Source organism: Ursus arctos, unplaced genomic scaffold (genome assembly GCF_023065955.2).
Source record: "Ursus arctos isolate Adak ecotype North America unplaced genomic scaffold, UrsArc2.0 scaffold_12, whole genome shotgun sequence".
Taxonomy (NCBI): Eukaryota; Metazoa; Chordata; class Mammalia; order Carnivora; family Ursidae; genus Ursus; species Ursus arctos.
In genome coordinates this window covers 35,496,434-35,512,667 of record NW_026622786.1, presented here as the reverse complement: position 1 = coordinate 35,512,667, position 16,234 = coordinate 35,496,434, and the positions used below count along the sequence as shown (strand labels likewise).

The 16,234-nt window shown below is 33.8% G+C and overlaps 1 protein-coding gene across 1 annotated transcript in view; it reads right to left on the bottom strand.

Moving 5' to 3' along the window:
• Nucleotides 1-16,234, bottom strand: part of COL24A1 (collagen type XXIV alpha 1 chain) — a 366,899-nt gene that overhangs the window by 82,141 nt on the left and 268,524 nt on the right. The window contains exons 38-42 of the mRNA XM_057310505.1: nt 11,822-11,875; nt 9,887-9,994; nt 6,848-6,901; nt 6,535-6,588; nt 5,849-5,905 (exon numbers count right to left, since the gene is read on the bottom strand). Coding sequence (XP_057166488.1) covers nt 5,849-5,905; nt 6,535-6,588; nt 6,848-6,901; nt 9,887-9,994; nt 11,822-11,875 — 327 coding nt within the window. The remainder of the gene's footprint in view (nt 1-5,848; nt 5,906-6,534; nt 6,589-6,847; nt 6,902-9,886; nt 9,995-11,821; nt 11,876-16,234) is intronic.

The following is a 16,234-nucleotide window of genomic DNA, read 5'->3' as shown; positions in this document are numbered from 1 at the left end:
TTTTTGTACTGCCTTTATCTGGTTTTGGTATCAGGATAATGGTAGCCTCATAGAATGAATTTGAAAGCATTCTTTCTTCTAATTTTTTTTTTTGGGGGGTAGTTTGAGAAGTATAGGTATTAATGTTTTTTAAATGTTTGGTAGAATTCACCTGTGAAGCCATCTGGTCCCAGACTTTGGTTGATTGGGAGTTTTTTGATTACTGATTCATTTTTATTACCAGTAATCAGCCTGTTCAAATTTCTGTTCCTTCCTGATTCAGTCTTGGAAGATTATACATGTTTAGGAATTTATCCATTTCTTCTAGGTTGTCCAATTTATTGGCATATAACTGTAGTAGATTGTGGGATACTGTTTTTATTTTCATTTGTCTTTGGGTATTTTTTGATTTCCTCTTTACTTCTTCACTGACGCCTTGTTTGGTTAGTAGCATGTTGTTTAGCTTCCATGTGCTTGCTTTTTTCTAGTTTTTTTTTTTCTTGGTATTTATTTCTAGTTTTATACCATTGTGATCAGAAAAGATGCTTGACATGATTTCGGCCTTCTTAAATTTATTAAGACTTGCTTGTGATCTAACCTAGGGAATGTTCCATGTGCACTTAAGAAGAATGAGCATTCTGCTGTTTTTGAATGGAATATTCTGTATATATCCATTAGGTCCCTCTGGTCTAATGTGTTGTTTAAGGCTACTGTTTCCTTATTGATTTTCTTTCTGGATGATCCATCCATAGATGTAAGTGGAGTGTTAAAGTGCCCTGCTATTATTGTATTACTGTTGATTTCTCCCTTTATGTCTGTTAATATTTGCTTTATAAATTTAGATGCTCCTAAGTTGGTTGCACAGATATTTACAATTGTTATATCCTCTAGTTGAATTGATCTTTTTATCATTATGTAATGCCCTTCCTTATGTCTTGTTACAGTCTTTGTTTTAAAGTCTATTTGATCTGATATGAGTATGCTACCCAGGTCTTTATCATTTCCATTTGAATGGAATATTTTCTTTTCCATCCTTTCACTTTCAATCCATGTGTGTCTTTAGGTATGAAGTGAGTCTCATGTAGGCAGCACATAGATGGTTCTTGCATTTCTTTTCTTTTTTTTTTTTTTTTTTATGAAGATTTTATTTATTTATTTGACAGAGAGAGACAGCCAGCCAGAGAGGGAACACAAGCAGGGGGAGTGGCAGAGGAAGAAGCAGGCTCCCAGCGTAGCAGGGAGCCTGATGCAGGGCTCCATTCCATGACCTTGGGATCACGCCCTGAGCCGAAGGCAGACGCTTAACGACTGAGCCACCCATGCGCCCCGGGTCTTGCTTTTCTTATCCACTCAGTCACCCTATGTCTTTTGATTGGAGCATTTAGTCCACTTACATTTAAAGTAATCATTGAAAGGCATGTACTTATTGCCATTTTGTTAATTGTTTTCTGGTTGTATTTGTAGTTCTTTTCTGTTCTTCTCTTGCTCTCGTCCCTAGTGATTTGATGATTTTCTTTAGTGGTATGTTGGATTCTTTTCTCTCTCTCTCTCTCTTTTTGTGAATCTGTCATAGGTTTTTAGTTTGCAGTTTCCATGGGTTTCATATTTAATACCCAATGTACACAGCAGTCTATTTTAAGTTGATAGTCACTTAAGTTCAAGCACATTCTAAGTCCTACATTTTATTCTCCTCTCCCCACATTTTGTGTATTTGTTGTCATAATTTACATATTTTTATTTCATGTATCTCTTAGCTAATTATTGTAGATATAGTTGTTTTTACTATATTTTTTAGGGGAGGGGCAGAGGGAGATGGGGGGGAGAGAGACTCTTAAGCAAGCTCCACATCTAACATGGAGCCGAACACAGGGCTTGATCTCACAACCTTCAGATCATGACCTGAGCCAAAATCAAGAGTCAGCCACTTAACTGACTGTGCCACCCAGGTGCCCTGTTTTTACTACTTTTGTCTTTTAACCTTCCTACCAGCTTTAGAAATGGTTGATCCACTCTCTTTACTATATGTTTGCTTTTACTAGTGAGACTTTTTCTTTGATAACTTTTTAATCTCTAGTTATGGTGTTTTCTTTTCCACTTAAAGAAGTCCCTTTAACATTTCTCATAAGTCCAGTTTAGTGGTGATGAATTTCTTTAACTCATTTGTCTGGGAAACTCCTTATCTCTTTAATTCTGAATGATAATCTTGCCAGGGAGTGTATTCTTGGCCATAGGTTTTTTCTTTCAGTGCTTTGAGTATATCAGTCCACTCCTTTGTGGCCTGCAAAGTTTCTGTTGAAAAATGAGCTGATGATCCTATGTTTACCATGTATGTAATCACTAGCTTCACTCTTGCTGTTTTAAGATTCTCTCTTTATATTTAATTTTTGACATCTTAATTATTTTCTGTTGGTGTGGACCTCTTTGGGTTCATCTTTTTTGGAACTCTCTGTGCATCCTGCAGCTGGATGTTTGTTTCTTTCCCCAGCTTAGGGAAGTTTTCATCTATTATTTCTTCCTTTTGTCTTGTTACACTCTTTTTGTAAAGTCTATTTTATAAGACTTGTGTTGATATTGTATGCCTGATATTTTCCCAGAGGTCCCTTAAACTAACCTCTTTTTTTTTTTTTAACCTTTCTTCTTCTTGCTATTCAGTTTGGATGACTTCTACTACCTTGTTTTCCAGATTGCTGATCTGTCTGTACCCTTTAATCTGCCATTGTTCCATCTACTGTATTTTTTTCATTTCAGTTACTGTGTTCTGTTCTGATTGGCTCTTTTTTATTTTTTCTAATGTCTTTGTTGAAGTTCTCACTGTTCATCTATTCTGTCAAGTTCGGTAAGCAACTTTATGACCACTACGTTGAACTCTTTATCAGGCAGATTGCTTATCTCTGTTTCATTTGGTTCTTTTTCTAATTTGTCTTGTTATTTTGTTTGGAACATACTTTTCTGTCTCCTTGTTAGGCCTGACTTACTGTGTTTGTTTTTATGTATTAGGTAGATCAGCTATGTCTCATGGTCTTGACGGAGTGATCTCATGTATAACATGTCCCTTAGGCCTGAGAAGCACATTCCCCCCCAGGTTATCAGAACCAGGTACTCAGGGGTGCCCCATGTAGGCTATCTGTGCCCTGTTGTGGCTTGGCCACAAATTTTTCTGGCATGCTGGTAAGAGGGCTGACCCCTGACCCAGATGGCTGCAATGACTGGCCACATTGCTGTGGGCACACTGGTGGGTGGGGCAGCCCCTTGTGTGGCTGGTTGTGAGGTCAGGCCATGACTGTTACAGGCATACTGATGGGTGGGCCTTGCCCCTGTCCCTGGTAGGAGCCACTCTGAAAGGGTGCTGGTTCAGGTTAAAGCCACTTGTTTGGTGTGTTGGGACAAGAGCTACTTTGGAGAATGCAGTTCCTGGCCAAGGATACCTGCTGGGTGTGGCAGGGTGGGAGCTGCTTTGGGAGACACTGTTTAATGATCTTTTTTTTTTTTTTTTTAAAGATTTTATTTATTTATTTGACAGAGAGAGAGAGACAGCCAGAGAGAGAGGGAACACAAGCAGGGGGAACGGGAGAGGAAGAAGCAGGCTCCCAGTGGAGGAGCCTGATGTGGGGCTCGATCCCAGGACTCCGGGATCACGCCCTGAGCTGAAGGCAGACGCTTAACGACTAAGCCACCCAGGCGCCCCTGTTTAATGATCTTTTTAAAAGTATTTAATAACTGGGGCACCTAGGTGGCTCAGTTGCTTGAGTGTCTGACTCGGTTTCAGCTCAGGTCACGATCACAGGGTAGTGAGATCGAGACCCGTGTGGGGTGTCTGTGCGCTCAGCACAGAGACTGCTTGAGATTCTCTCTCCCTCACCTGCTGCCCTTCCCCCTGCTCTCTCTCAATAAATAAAATCTTTAAAAAAAATCTAATAGGTAATCTTACTTTACCATTCTTCATCAGAAGTTCTGTTGTTTATTCCTTAATCTGTGAACTTTTTAATTTTTAAAAAATATTTATTTATTTATTTTTAGACAGAGAGAGAGAATGCATGAGCAGGTGGGTGGGGAGGGGCAAAGGGAGAGGGAGAGGAAGAGAAGCAGACTCCTCACTGAGCAGGGAGCCTGATGTGGGGGTCGATCTCATGACCCTGAGATCATAGCCTGAGTCAAAATCAAGAGTCAGACACTTAACCAACAGACCACCCAGGCAACCCTGAACTTTTTAATTTTTAAGATATAAATTAACCTAATAAAAATTATGTTTATTTATTTTAATCCTTAAGGTAGTAGCTAAACTAATAAACTTACACTTTTAACTTTTTCCAAACATTCCTAATATAAAATCTTTGATATGATAAGCTGTTCAAATTATTAGTCTAAAATACATTTGAAAAAGCAATTTTTGCATATGAGGACCTACTGTCTGAAAAGAAACTCAAATTGAAATGTTTGGCAAAAACATAAAATTGATAATAGACCACTAATTGATAAATTTTCCTATGTGAATAAGTGTATTTGACATAATGTAGAGACATTAATCTCTGACTTTGCTTAATGATTTAGAATATTCTTGGTTTAAGTCTCACACCTGTCTTATGCCTACTAGATAAAATGACACATTTTATGTTAGACTTTTAATATATTTATTATATTTCAGTGAATTCTTTGACCCTGGCATACCTGAATCTGGGGAAGACATGCACTATTACAGACGATTTGCCAATATTTTTCCATTTGCTTTAACTTTTTGTATTATTTCCATATTTTCCCCCTGAGGGCTTTAAAGAGACTAGAACATATTTGATAAAAAAACTTATATATTCTTATAGATAAGTAGGCCTCTCTATGAGATGGCTTGATTTAATCAGAATAATCCTAAAATCTTTCCTCTTTCTAAAACAAAATATAACTTTCAATCATCTCCAAACAGCCAGATCAAAATATCACAAATGACTACATAATGTGATCCTTCTGCTTTAGGATTTTTTTTATCTTATGTGATACGTGGAAGATAGAAAATTTAACCAATTATATTTATTTCTATGAACTGAATATTTTTATTCTACCTATTTAATTTACATACGTCCTTTAAGATTGTTTTAGTCATACATGAATATAGAGGTGGTTTTTCAGATAATCAAAACTATAATAGCTACTTTTCAAAATAGCGTTTATAGTTAGCTCTTAAAATGCTGAATTAGAAGATTATAGATCAGTGATCTTTAAAGAGTATTTGTTCTAATAACTGGTTAGGTAAGTTTTAAAATCATTTGGTAACTGTATGTAAATTACTATAAAAAAGTATACAGATCAGATATTTTTAACACTTAGAAATAAATCTGAATTTGATGATTAAAAAAATATCTGCCCTAGGGGCGCCTGGGTGGCACAGCGGTTGGGCGTCTGCCTTCGGCTCAGGGCGTGATCCCGGCGTTCTGGGATCGAGCCCCACATCAGGCTCCTCCGCTGAGAGCCTGCTTCTTCCTCTCCCACTCCCCCTGCTTGTGTTCCCTCTCTCGCTGGCTGTCTCTGTCAAATAAATAAATAAAATCTTTAAAAAAAAAAAAAAAATATCTGCCCTAAAATATCTAGGGTATATAGTTTTTTGATAATCTCTGCAAAAAGTTGTTATAGTACATTTAATGCTGAAAGTTAGATTTGGAGAGTGACTGTATTAAACTATATGTTATGCTAAGGATCTTGACCTGGATGTAAATAGATTTTGCATTTACATTATACAGCTACAAATACTGCATGCCTATAAAATCATGTTATGAAACTAACAAAATAATACTCTTTGAAAAGATGTGATCAGTGCTGTCAATCTATTATCTTCATTGCCTTTTATCTTGAAACATCAAAATAATTTTAGGAAAAGACCTACTGGTTCACCTCGAGGCCCAGGTGGTCCTAGTACTGTGCTATCTTCTCCTGGATAACCCTGTAATGAAGATAATGATTTATAAACAAAACCAAGTTAATAAAATAACCTTTGAAATATGCAGGCTACTATTATCTAATATGTATGAAATATACAATCTTTATTTAAATGGAAAACTTTTACCTACAAAACTTATCACAGGATATTTTATACAGTTGTGATTCCTATAAATTCTAAGAAGTGTCAATCTGCTTTAATTACATGAAAAGCAGTTTAGGAATTTGCTCGAAGTTTCAGGTTTCCAACGATATTGTAAATCAACAGGGGTACTGCTGTAGTTATTCTTAAACCATAAAAAATTTTGCTATAAATGTACTAGTTAGTCATTTAATCTGTAGTCTCATGATTTCTTTTGATAAGTAATTAATTTTACTTTTACAAAGCTTTACAGATTGCAAAGTGCTTTAACATATATTATTTCATGAATATCTTGATACAACCGATTGAAGACATTTTAATGACTTATTTACATTTTTGACCTTCATTATTTATCTTTTAGAATTTGCAACACTTCCCAAGTTGAGAAGTGTTTCTTTTATTTCTTGAAAATGTTTCCACGCATACTTTCAGAAAGAACACAAAAATTTAATATTTAACTTTAGGATTGAAAAGTCAATATACACACATACCTTTTCTCCTTTAGGTCCTGGCAACCCAGAAGGTCCTGGTTGACCCTGATGGCCCTAACAAAAGGACAAGTAAGCAGACATTCTCCATATCATTTGTGCATGTTCTACCTAACAGCACCAAAGCCATGCTATGAGATATTGCCAATATTCTGATGAAAAACAAGATTCATTCTCTAGGGGGTTGAAGCCTAAATATATTAGAAAGGTAGTTATCAGTGAGATTTCATCTTAATTTGCATAACTGGGATGACATCTTTATATAACTATTTTCATGTAAATACACATATTTTAATTTCCAATTAGAAATGATTACCCTGTATCCTGGAATTCCTGGTTCTCCATCAGGTCCCATCAATCCTAAATGTCCCTAAAAAATAAAGTAAATATTAGAAAACAAACAACTGTTTAAGCCATTAAACTTATACTCTTATTATTTATTTGTTTATTGATTTATTTATTTAGTACTCCAATTATTTAAAATTCAGATTTTTTTCGAGGCATAATATTTTACCTAGTCTGAAATGGGAAAACAAAAGTAACATTCTAACTTTTGCCTTGTTTTTCTTCTGAACCACAAAAGTCCCACCAAAAAATGTCTCTGTAGTTTACTTCTGGTATGAATATTCTTAATCATATTAAGAAAAATATTTTCAGTTGTTAGAATCTGAAAGTTTTCTAGTAAGTTCTTGGAAACGTAGTTTGCACCTGTCAAAGTTTATGGTAGATGTGCATCACTGAATATTAGAATATAGCCTGATAGTTTTTGATATGTTCATGATGGGATCAAGGAGAAATATTCACTGATAGTTTCAGGTACTTGAATGAACAAAGTTTCAGCTCTGGTCAAACTTGTTAAAATAGAAATGACTGACAACTTATGTGCAATAATCACCCTATGACTGCTTTTCTTATCAATATTTTGCAGATGAGGATACTATATAACTTAAGGGCTAATTAGTAAATGCCCCTAAAATACTGAAAATGTGACTCAGACAACTGAAAAGAACAAAAATAATAATCCTGAAAATGTCTTATCTTTCATACTATTAAAAAGTTTCCACATCAACTTTCCTATTTGAGTTTGAAACTAAACAGGAGATGAGGAAATTAAGGCACGGAATAGGTATTAGGCCTAACCAAATATTAGACTAACCAGAAGTTCTAAATATGATTATTTACCCAAAGAACCACCTATCATTAAAGTGGATGTAAAGTAAAAATATTAAAGTAAATAGATACCTTACATAGCATCAATAAAAAGATATAATGGAAAAAAGAACTGCATTATAAATCATAAAATCCATAAAAAACTAACAATAAACCTAATAAGCTAGAGTTAAGAACAGAATGAAGGAAATAACAAAACTTTATTAAAGGATATATAAGAAGATATACGTAAATGGAAAGACATGTAGTGCTTCTCTACTGAAAGCTTCAATACTAAAGGAACTTGAAGAGCTCTTTTAAAAGTTCACATGGAAGAGAGAATTATAGTAAGAGCTGAACTTTTTAGAAAAATGAATTATGGAGATTTGCCCTGACAGATTTCAAAAAATACTGTAATAGTATAATAATTTAAATAATGTGGTATTGGACCTAAGAACAACAGACAAACAGATTGACAGAAGAAAACAGAATGAAAACAGGCCAATAAATATTTCAGAGTTTAGTTTACGGTAAGGGTAGTATTTCAGAAAAGTGGGAAATAGATTGACTATTTATTCAATGATTTTGAGACAACTGAATATCAATTTGGAAAAGAGAAAATCAGTTCTTTGCAACTTAATTCATAGCAAAGAAATAAACTTCATATGAGTTAGGGGTAAAAATAAAGCTATTAAAGTATTAGAAGAAGGATATAGAAGAGTATTTTTATATACTTTAGGTAGGAAAGGTGTTTCTAATGAAGAAATAAAATGTAGAAAAGAACAGACAAATTTGACTATATAATTAACTTTCTGTCCAGCAAAAGATATCACAAACAATAGATAAATGACAGAAAGGGAAATGTATTTGTAATATATTTTATAACATATTTAACAAAATATATTACCTAAAATAATAAGGCGATATTGCAAGTCAATAAGAAAAAAACAACCTAATATAAATCATGTAAAGTACACATGAAAAGGCAATTTCCAGAAAAAAATACAAATTACTTAATTGCAATCAGGGAAATGTAAATAGAAAGAAAATGAGACACAGTTTTTCATTTATCAGATTGTCAAACATCAAAAGGGTTAATAGGAAGTATTGGTGGTGGGAGAGTGAATTCGATGAAACTTTTCGGGAAAGTTAAATATGTGTCAATATTTAAAAAGTGAATATTCTTTTTAGACAAAATCCAAAGTAGAAGGCTGCTTTGATGGCAAGACTCTGGATTAATTCTGATGTTCATTAAAAATTAATCATATAAAGTTTTTTGACATATAAGCCAAAAGCAGAGAAATATTAATAATTTAAATAAAAGGAAGTAACAAAGACCTGAAGAAGTAAGATGAATATGTAAAATGAGCTTGGGACAAACTTTCCTCAGACAACAGATGGATTATGCAATGCTCTCAAGAACGCCTTGGTAAAAAGTCTAGCGTTTGTGACATTTAATGGAGAGTAGGAAATATACCTGATTTTGTATATAAGCTTATGAAACAGTGAAGATACTAAACACTAAATTACAAATATTCTGCATCTCTTGTGCTAGGACTTTCTGAACAGGTCCAAATATATTAGCATAAAATTTTGCTATTATAGGTTCAGAAGTATTACGCTACCCTTGTGTCCAACATCATATAAAGTTCATGCAAAAGATTAAATATTAGATGTCATGGATATTGATCACAGCTGGTTAAAAAAAAAAAAACCTCTAGATAAGCAAGTGGAGGCCAAGCTTATAAAGAAAACTCATTTTTATTGTGGACTAACATAACATAATAAAAAAAATAAAAAGAAAAAACAAGAAAACTCATTTTTAAATAAACCTAATTTTCAAAGCAATTTGCCAATCCCAACAGCATAGTTTTATACAGATATTAAATTCTGATTTTAAGTGCAAAGCATATAAACTTTCTTACTTAGGTTAGGAGTTATAATCTGAATTTTTTTAGACTTCACTTCATATTTTATTTCCATTTTGAGTTTTTTTCCCCTTTCCCCTTTCCATGTCCAGAAACCACTAAGCCATTTAAGTACTGTGGAATGCTTACAATTCTCCACAGCCCATGGAGGTAGATTATTTTCAATGGAACTATTGCTTTCTCTGTAAAATTAATCAAGAGATGAAACTTTAAGGACATGGATACATTTCTTTTCCATCCACAGTGAACTCAGGTCTGGAAACAAATCAAATACTAACCACAGCACCTCTAGTTCCTCTGGCACCCTTAGGACCACTTTTCCCAATTTGTCCAGGAGCACCTCTGCTTCCAATTTCTCCTGCGGGCCCTATTTGTCCTTTATCGCCCTGTGGATGTCATTAGTAAGAGAGAAAAGTGAGAAAAAACAAATTTTTTACTTAGATGAATTAACTATATCATATACCTGGAATGACACCAGAGGATATTCTGTTAGCAAAATTCTGTAAATAGTAACTTTGCTTTAACTTAATAATAGTAGAGACCATCACTGACAATAGTAACGTATCATCACCACCTAGGTTATCCTAAAGATATAACTAAAAGTAATTTAGAGAAAGAACATTAAAAAAAAGTAATTTTGGCCAAACAAGCAGGGGAGATCTGGTGTTCATGCTGAACTCCAAAGTAACCAAGTTTTTTTATTTTGAAATTTGTTATGTATGTATGTTTGCATGCATGCACGTATTTCTTGTTACCATGAGAAAACAGGCCCCATAAGAAGCCCGTTTCTTTAGAGAACTTCAATGCCACAAAGATCTATTTCATGCAAAAAGGTTCCAGCGTATGGTTCTGTATATTCAGAATCATCACTCAGTGGTTTGGAGTCTGCCTTTAAAAATCCATAACATTTTTTTAATCGGTAATATTTTTATACCATTTTACATCATTTTTAAAAACTAGTTACCTTCTGTTTTCCATCAAGCTGGCTGATCATTCTCTATCTCAAAATACAGCAGCTTTGAAGCAAATTTAAGTACTATAATTTGTTTTCTGAAAATGGGAACCAACCTGTTCTACTACTGATATTCAAGTAGATACAAAGAGAAACTAGACTGTGATCAAGGCCAGGAAGTTTTTGGTATTCATAATAATTCCCAGGGGTGCAGGTTATTGTAAGGACTTATACTGTCCTACTTCTAATGTTGATTTTAGATATAACATATGAATGGTGAAAAGAGACTTCAGTATTGGGGTTATTTTCATGGGCAAGAAGAGCACTAAATATGTAAGTGATAAATCACTGAATTCTACTCCTGAAACTAATATTACATTATATGTTAACTAACTAGATTTAAATAAAAACTTGAAACATTAAAAAAAAGAATGGCTACTAAAATTTACCTCATACATTTTTCTTTAACTTTCATTCTCATATATACTGTCCCTACATTATGACAAAGATGGAGTGGGTGTATATTAGTAAAAATGATAAAATTAGACTTTGGGAACTAGATATGGTGTGATTTGAAGCTAAATACAGTAATATATTCAGAACTGTTGTGGTAGAATAAAGAAAATAATTTCTGTCTCACCAACACTTGAATAAATTATTGACTCCATACAAAGATGAATTTTTAATTATAACATTCTAGAATTTTATAAATATCATTTCCTTAGTAAAATATAAAAGAAACAAACCATACTCTTGATTTGTTTCTTAGTCAATATATGGGAAAGATAAAATCAATCATTAACCTTTTCAATTTAGATAAACATAGTACTAATGAACCCAGAAATAATTCTAATCATATTCCTTTCCCCTAACCATTTTACTAAAGTTGTTACTAAATAGCACAAATGGTATAGTATTTTCCTTTTCTCTCTTTTCCTGTCCATAGTCTACTAAAGAATTTTTGGCAAACAGTAGAAGGAAAGGCAAAGATCTTTATAGAAACTACAGAGTAGGAAATCTGCCTTTAAATAATTAAGGTGATGGGTACTCCTAAGTAGAGTTAAATATTAATTTATACAAACACACCTTTTAAAGCCAATTTATAGTTCTTTATTACTTTATATCTAGTGCAAATAAAAACATCACATAGCATCCTATGGAGCTCAGGGCACGTCAGAAGAAAGATCTGCTATAAAAAGATGTAAAAGAAAAAAAATGTAAAAAAAAAAACAAACCATAAAAAGATGTTTAAAAAAATTACCTTTTTCCCTGGACGACCTCTTTGTCCTGGAGTTCCCACAATTCCTTCAGGTCCCTGGATATCCAATATAAAAAAGAAAATAAACTGTTAAGGAAAGGACTAGATGGAGTGTTTAAATACTTACATCACATAATCACTGAATTAAACACTACATAAAAATGAGGATTACTTTTCAACAATAAATATTGTTTTTTAATATTTATTTATTTTTGAAGATTTTATTCATTTTAGAGAGAGAGAGAGTGCGTGCAGATGAGTCAGGGGAGGGGAAGAGGGATAGGAAGAGAATCTCAAGCAGATTCTGCACCAGGGCTATAGCCCCATGTGGGCTTGATCTCTCAACCCTGAGATCATGACCTGAGCTGAAACCTAGAGCCTGATGCTCAACCGACTGAGCCACCCAGGCACCCCTGTGTAATTGTTTAAAAAATAGGTCACCATGATTTAGAGGTCTAGTGAGTAAAGTTTATATATACCAGCCAGTCAAGATAGATAAACTGTTCTTTATTTATAGGAAGAAAATTACTTGGTTTCAGTGTAATCCATTTTAATTGGTGAGACTGTAATTAAAGTAAACCCAGTGCATCCATTTTAGCAGTTCTATTAGCTACTGTGGGTTCAACATCTTGATGAATGTATAGGATTATAAAATATATCTAAAACACAGTAAAGAAGAATCTCAAAATCTGGGGTTCCTGGGTGGCACAGTTGTTAAGCGTCTGCCTTCGGCTCAGGGCGTGATCCCGGCGTTCTGGGATCGAGCCCCACATCAGGCTCCTCCGCTAGGAGCCTGCTTCTTCCTCTCCCACTCCCCCTGCTTGTGTTCCCTCTCTCGCTGGCTGTCTCTCTCTGTCAAATAAATAAATAAAATCTTAAAAAAAAAAAAAGAAGAATCTCAAAATCTTATTGGAGTAGATTAAGGAGATTTTCTCTGGTCTGTGGAAAAAAGGAGAGAGGGAAATACATGGAGAAAAAAGAGGTAGTCATATTAAACTGTTTAAAACAATATTTTCATTTCAATCTGTATTTTGTTCAGACAAAGTAGAAAGAATTTTTTAATACTCTTTTGAAGTATCAACTGGCTAAAATATTTTATCATGTAAATTTGCAGGTCAACAACAATTAGGCTTAAATGAGATCCGCAGTAAGCCAGAGGATGCAAGTTCTAAAATGGCTAATACTTAATCACAGCACTCCTTGCATTAGTTGGAAATGAAAATGGAAATCTCAAATTTGTGTCCCAAAGCTTGGAAAACTGCAAAAATGATGTAGACAAGAAATAAATTGTGGCTTACCACTGTGCTATGTAGGTCTTGATAAATATTTGTTGAACGAATAAACAGATACCTAAGGAAGTGACTCATGCCCTATGCTCCTGAGCAAATGCTCTTCTAGCCTCAGAAAGTCACTGAATTTAGAAGCCAAAATGGTAAAGTTCCATTGCTGTAGTTCTAGCTGCATCCAGAGGTCGAAATGATAGTTGCACTAACCTGAGTTTTTTTGTGGTTAATGCCGAGTTTTAAAAAGAGGCAGATTAACCTTCATTAGAGGTTAATGGTGTGAACATTTAAAAGTCAGACTGCTAGTTTCATATTCTGGCTCTGTTGCCTTACAGCAATACGACCATAAGTAGATTATTTAACTTCTAAAGGCCTTAGTTTCTCATTATATAAAAGAAGTAAAATAATACCTTTTCAAAGAGTTACTAAGATTGAATGAGATAACGCATGTAAAGTTTAGAAAGAACTGGACTTACACTGAAGAGCTTAGGTCAGTGTTAGTTCTCACTAACTACTGTTGCCTTTTTAAGGTTTATTGTGTAATATTTAAATACATATAAAAAGATATTAGAAGGTACAATAAATACCCATGTACCCACCACCCACTTGAAGAAAAAGAAACAATATACATATGTACATAATTGAAGTCCCTTTACACATACCTTTCCAAACAAGTTACCCTCCCTCTTCACTCAGGTTCAACCATTGCCCTCAATTTGTTTATCATTCCCATGCATTTCTTTATACTTTTACTCCATTTGCAATATATGGTTATTTTGCATCTTTTCAAACTTTAAATAAGCATACTTTATGTATTCTTTTGAAACTTTTTAAACACACATTTTGTTTTTGAAATTAATCAGTGTCATGAATCCATTCACTTTCTGTTTTTAATTCTACAGGATTCCATTTTCTTATCAAATCACAACTTATTTAAACACTTTCCTACTGATGAATTCTTGGTGTGGGTTTTCTCTGTTATAGAGAATGCTGCAACAAATACCTTGTGCATCCCTCTATGCGCCATGTCAACGGGCTGTTTGTTTTGTGTTTTACGGTATTGCCCCTGAAGTTAAATTGCTGAGTTACAGAACATACGCATCTTCAAGTATACAAGATATTGTCAAATTGTTTTCCAAAGTAGTTTTGTCAATTTACATTTTCACAGCTATGTTTGAGTCCAATTACTCCAAATCTTCTGTAATGGTTGGTACTATCGGACTTAAAATATATCCATCTCATTGTGGGAAATGATATGTTGTTTGTGTTTTCAATTTGCATATTTCTGATTATTAAGGAGGAATGATTATCTATTCATACAGTTATCCGACATCTATATTTGACTCTCTGGCTCTTATCTTCTGTCCAGTATTCTCCTGAGCTATTCTTTTTGGGTTATACATAAAAGTTTTTATACTTATTCCTGATACTTGTATTTTGCTCATTCTATATAATACAGATCTCTCCGCTTGCAGCTTATTTTCTCACTTTAACGTAACTTTTGATTAATACAAGTTTGCAGTTTTAACATAGTCATGTTTCATCAATATTTTCTTATTTCTTTCAGTGTTTAGGGGATCCTTCTCCTCTCCCTCTAGAGATCATGAAATGTTCTCATAAATGTTCTCATAGTTAACATTTTGATTTTCACAGCTAAGTGTTCAATTGGAATTTCATTCTTCTGTGTGTGTGTACACTAGTGTGAAGAAGCTGTTTTATTTTGTTTTCCATTTGGGTAACCAATTGTACCAGTATCTTTTATTGAATATTTCATCCTTTCCTTAATGATCTGTAATCTATAATTAATTTATCAAACTTCGAGTTTCAAAATATACTGAGATATGAGTCTAGGTTATCTTCTATTTCCACTGGTCTCTTGTCTTTCTGTGAATGAGCATGACACTAACTAAATTACTCTAGCTTTAACAAGTTATGATATCAGGTAGGGCAAGTTCTCCCTTCTACACACCACTGTGCTCCCACCCTTTGCAACTTGTTCTTGAAAACTGTCTTGATATTGGTCCTTTGTTCTTCCCCATTTCTTATAAAATCACTCTTCATCGATTAGGTCCTATAAAAAATTCTTATGGGAATTTTGACTAAAATTACATTGAATCCATAGACTAATTTAGGGGAAAGTTGATAATTTTTTGATATTGAGTCCTCCTATCCATGAATATAAACTATCTCTCCATTTATTTAGGTCTTTGTTAATAAACATTTTTTTTTCAATAAAATTTTGCAAATCATTTGTTAGATTTATTCCTAGGTGCTTAATTTTGTTGTTGATTGTATTGTAAATAGTATTTTTTAAAGTTTTCTAACTGCTGTTGCTGGGGAAGAAGAATGGAGTTTATATTTTTGTATATTCTTATATTTAGCATCTTGCTAAAATCTCGTTAATTCTAATAATTTATCTATAGATTACTTCTCTTATTTTACTATACTGTCAGGGTCTCTGAGTAAATGTTGAATAGAAATAGTGAATAGTGGTGATCTCTGCTCATTTCTTTGAAGTTTCACCATTATGTATGATAGTCAATATTGATATTAAATTTTTATAAATACTTTTTGTTTCATCTATTGAGATTATATTTTTTCTTTAATTTGTAGTTATGTGACTTAAACTTACAATTCTTTTTTTTTTTTTAAAGATTTTATTTATTTATTCGACAGAGATAGAGACAGCCAGTGAGAGAGGGAACACAGGCAGGGGGAGTGGGAGAGGAAGAAGCAGGCTCATAGCGGAGGAGCCTGATGTGGGGCTCGATCCCATAACGCCGGGATCACGCCCTGAGCCGAAGGCAGATGCTTAACCGCTGTGCCACCCAGGCGCCCCTAAACTTACAATTCTTGTATGAGAAGGAATTCATAAACCCTTATATTATATCAGCACTCCACAACTGCACTGAACTCAAATATTCAGGCGTCAGCTGACACTACTGTGTGCCAATGCCATCTGCCAACCAACAATACAGTTTAAGCATCATTGTGTTTATATATTTAAATATTAATAAAAATTTGTGGATAATGTAAAAATGTGACAAACAAGTCTCACAAATGTGTTTAATTGAGAAATTTGTTACTACTCTGCAAGATGGCTTGCACATTCTTCAAACTTCCATTCTCACCT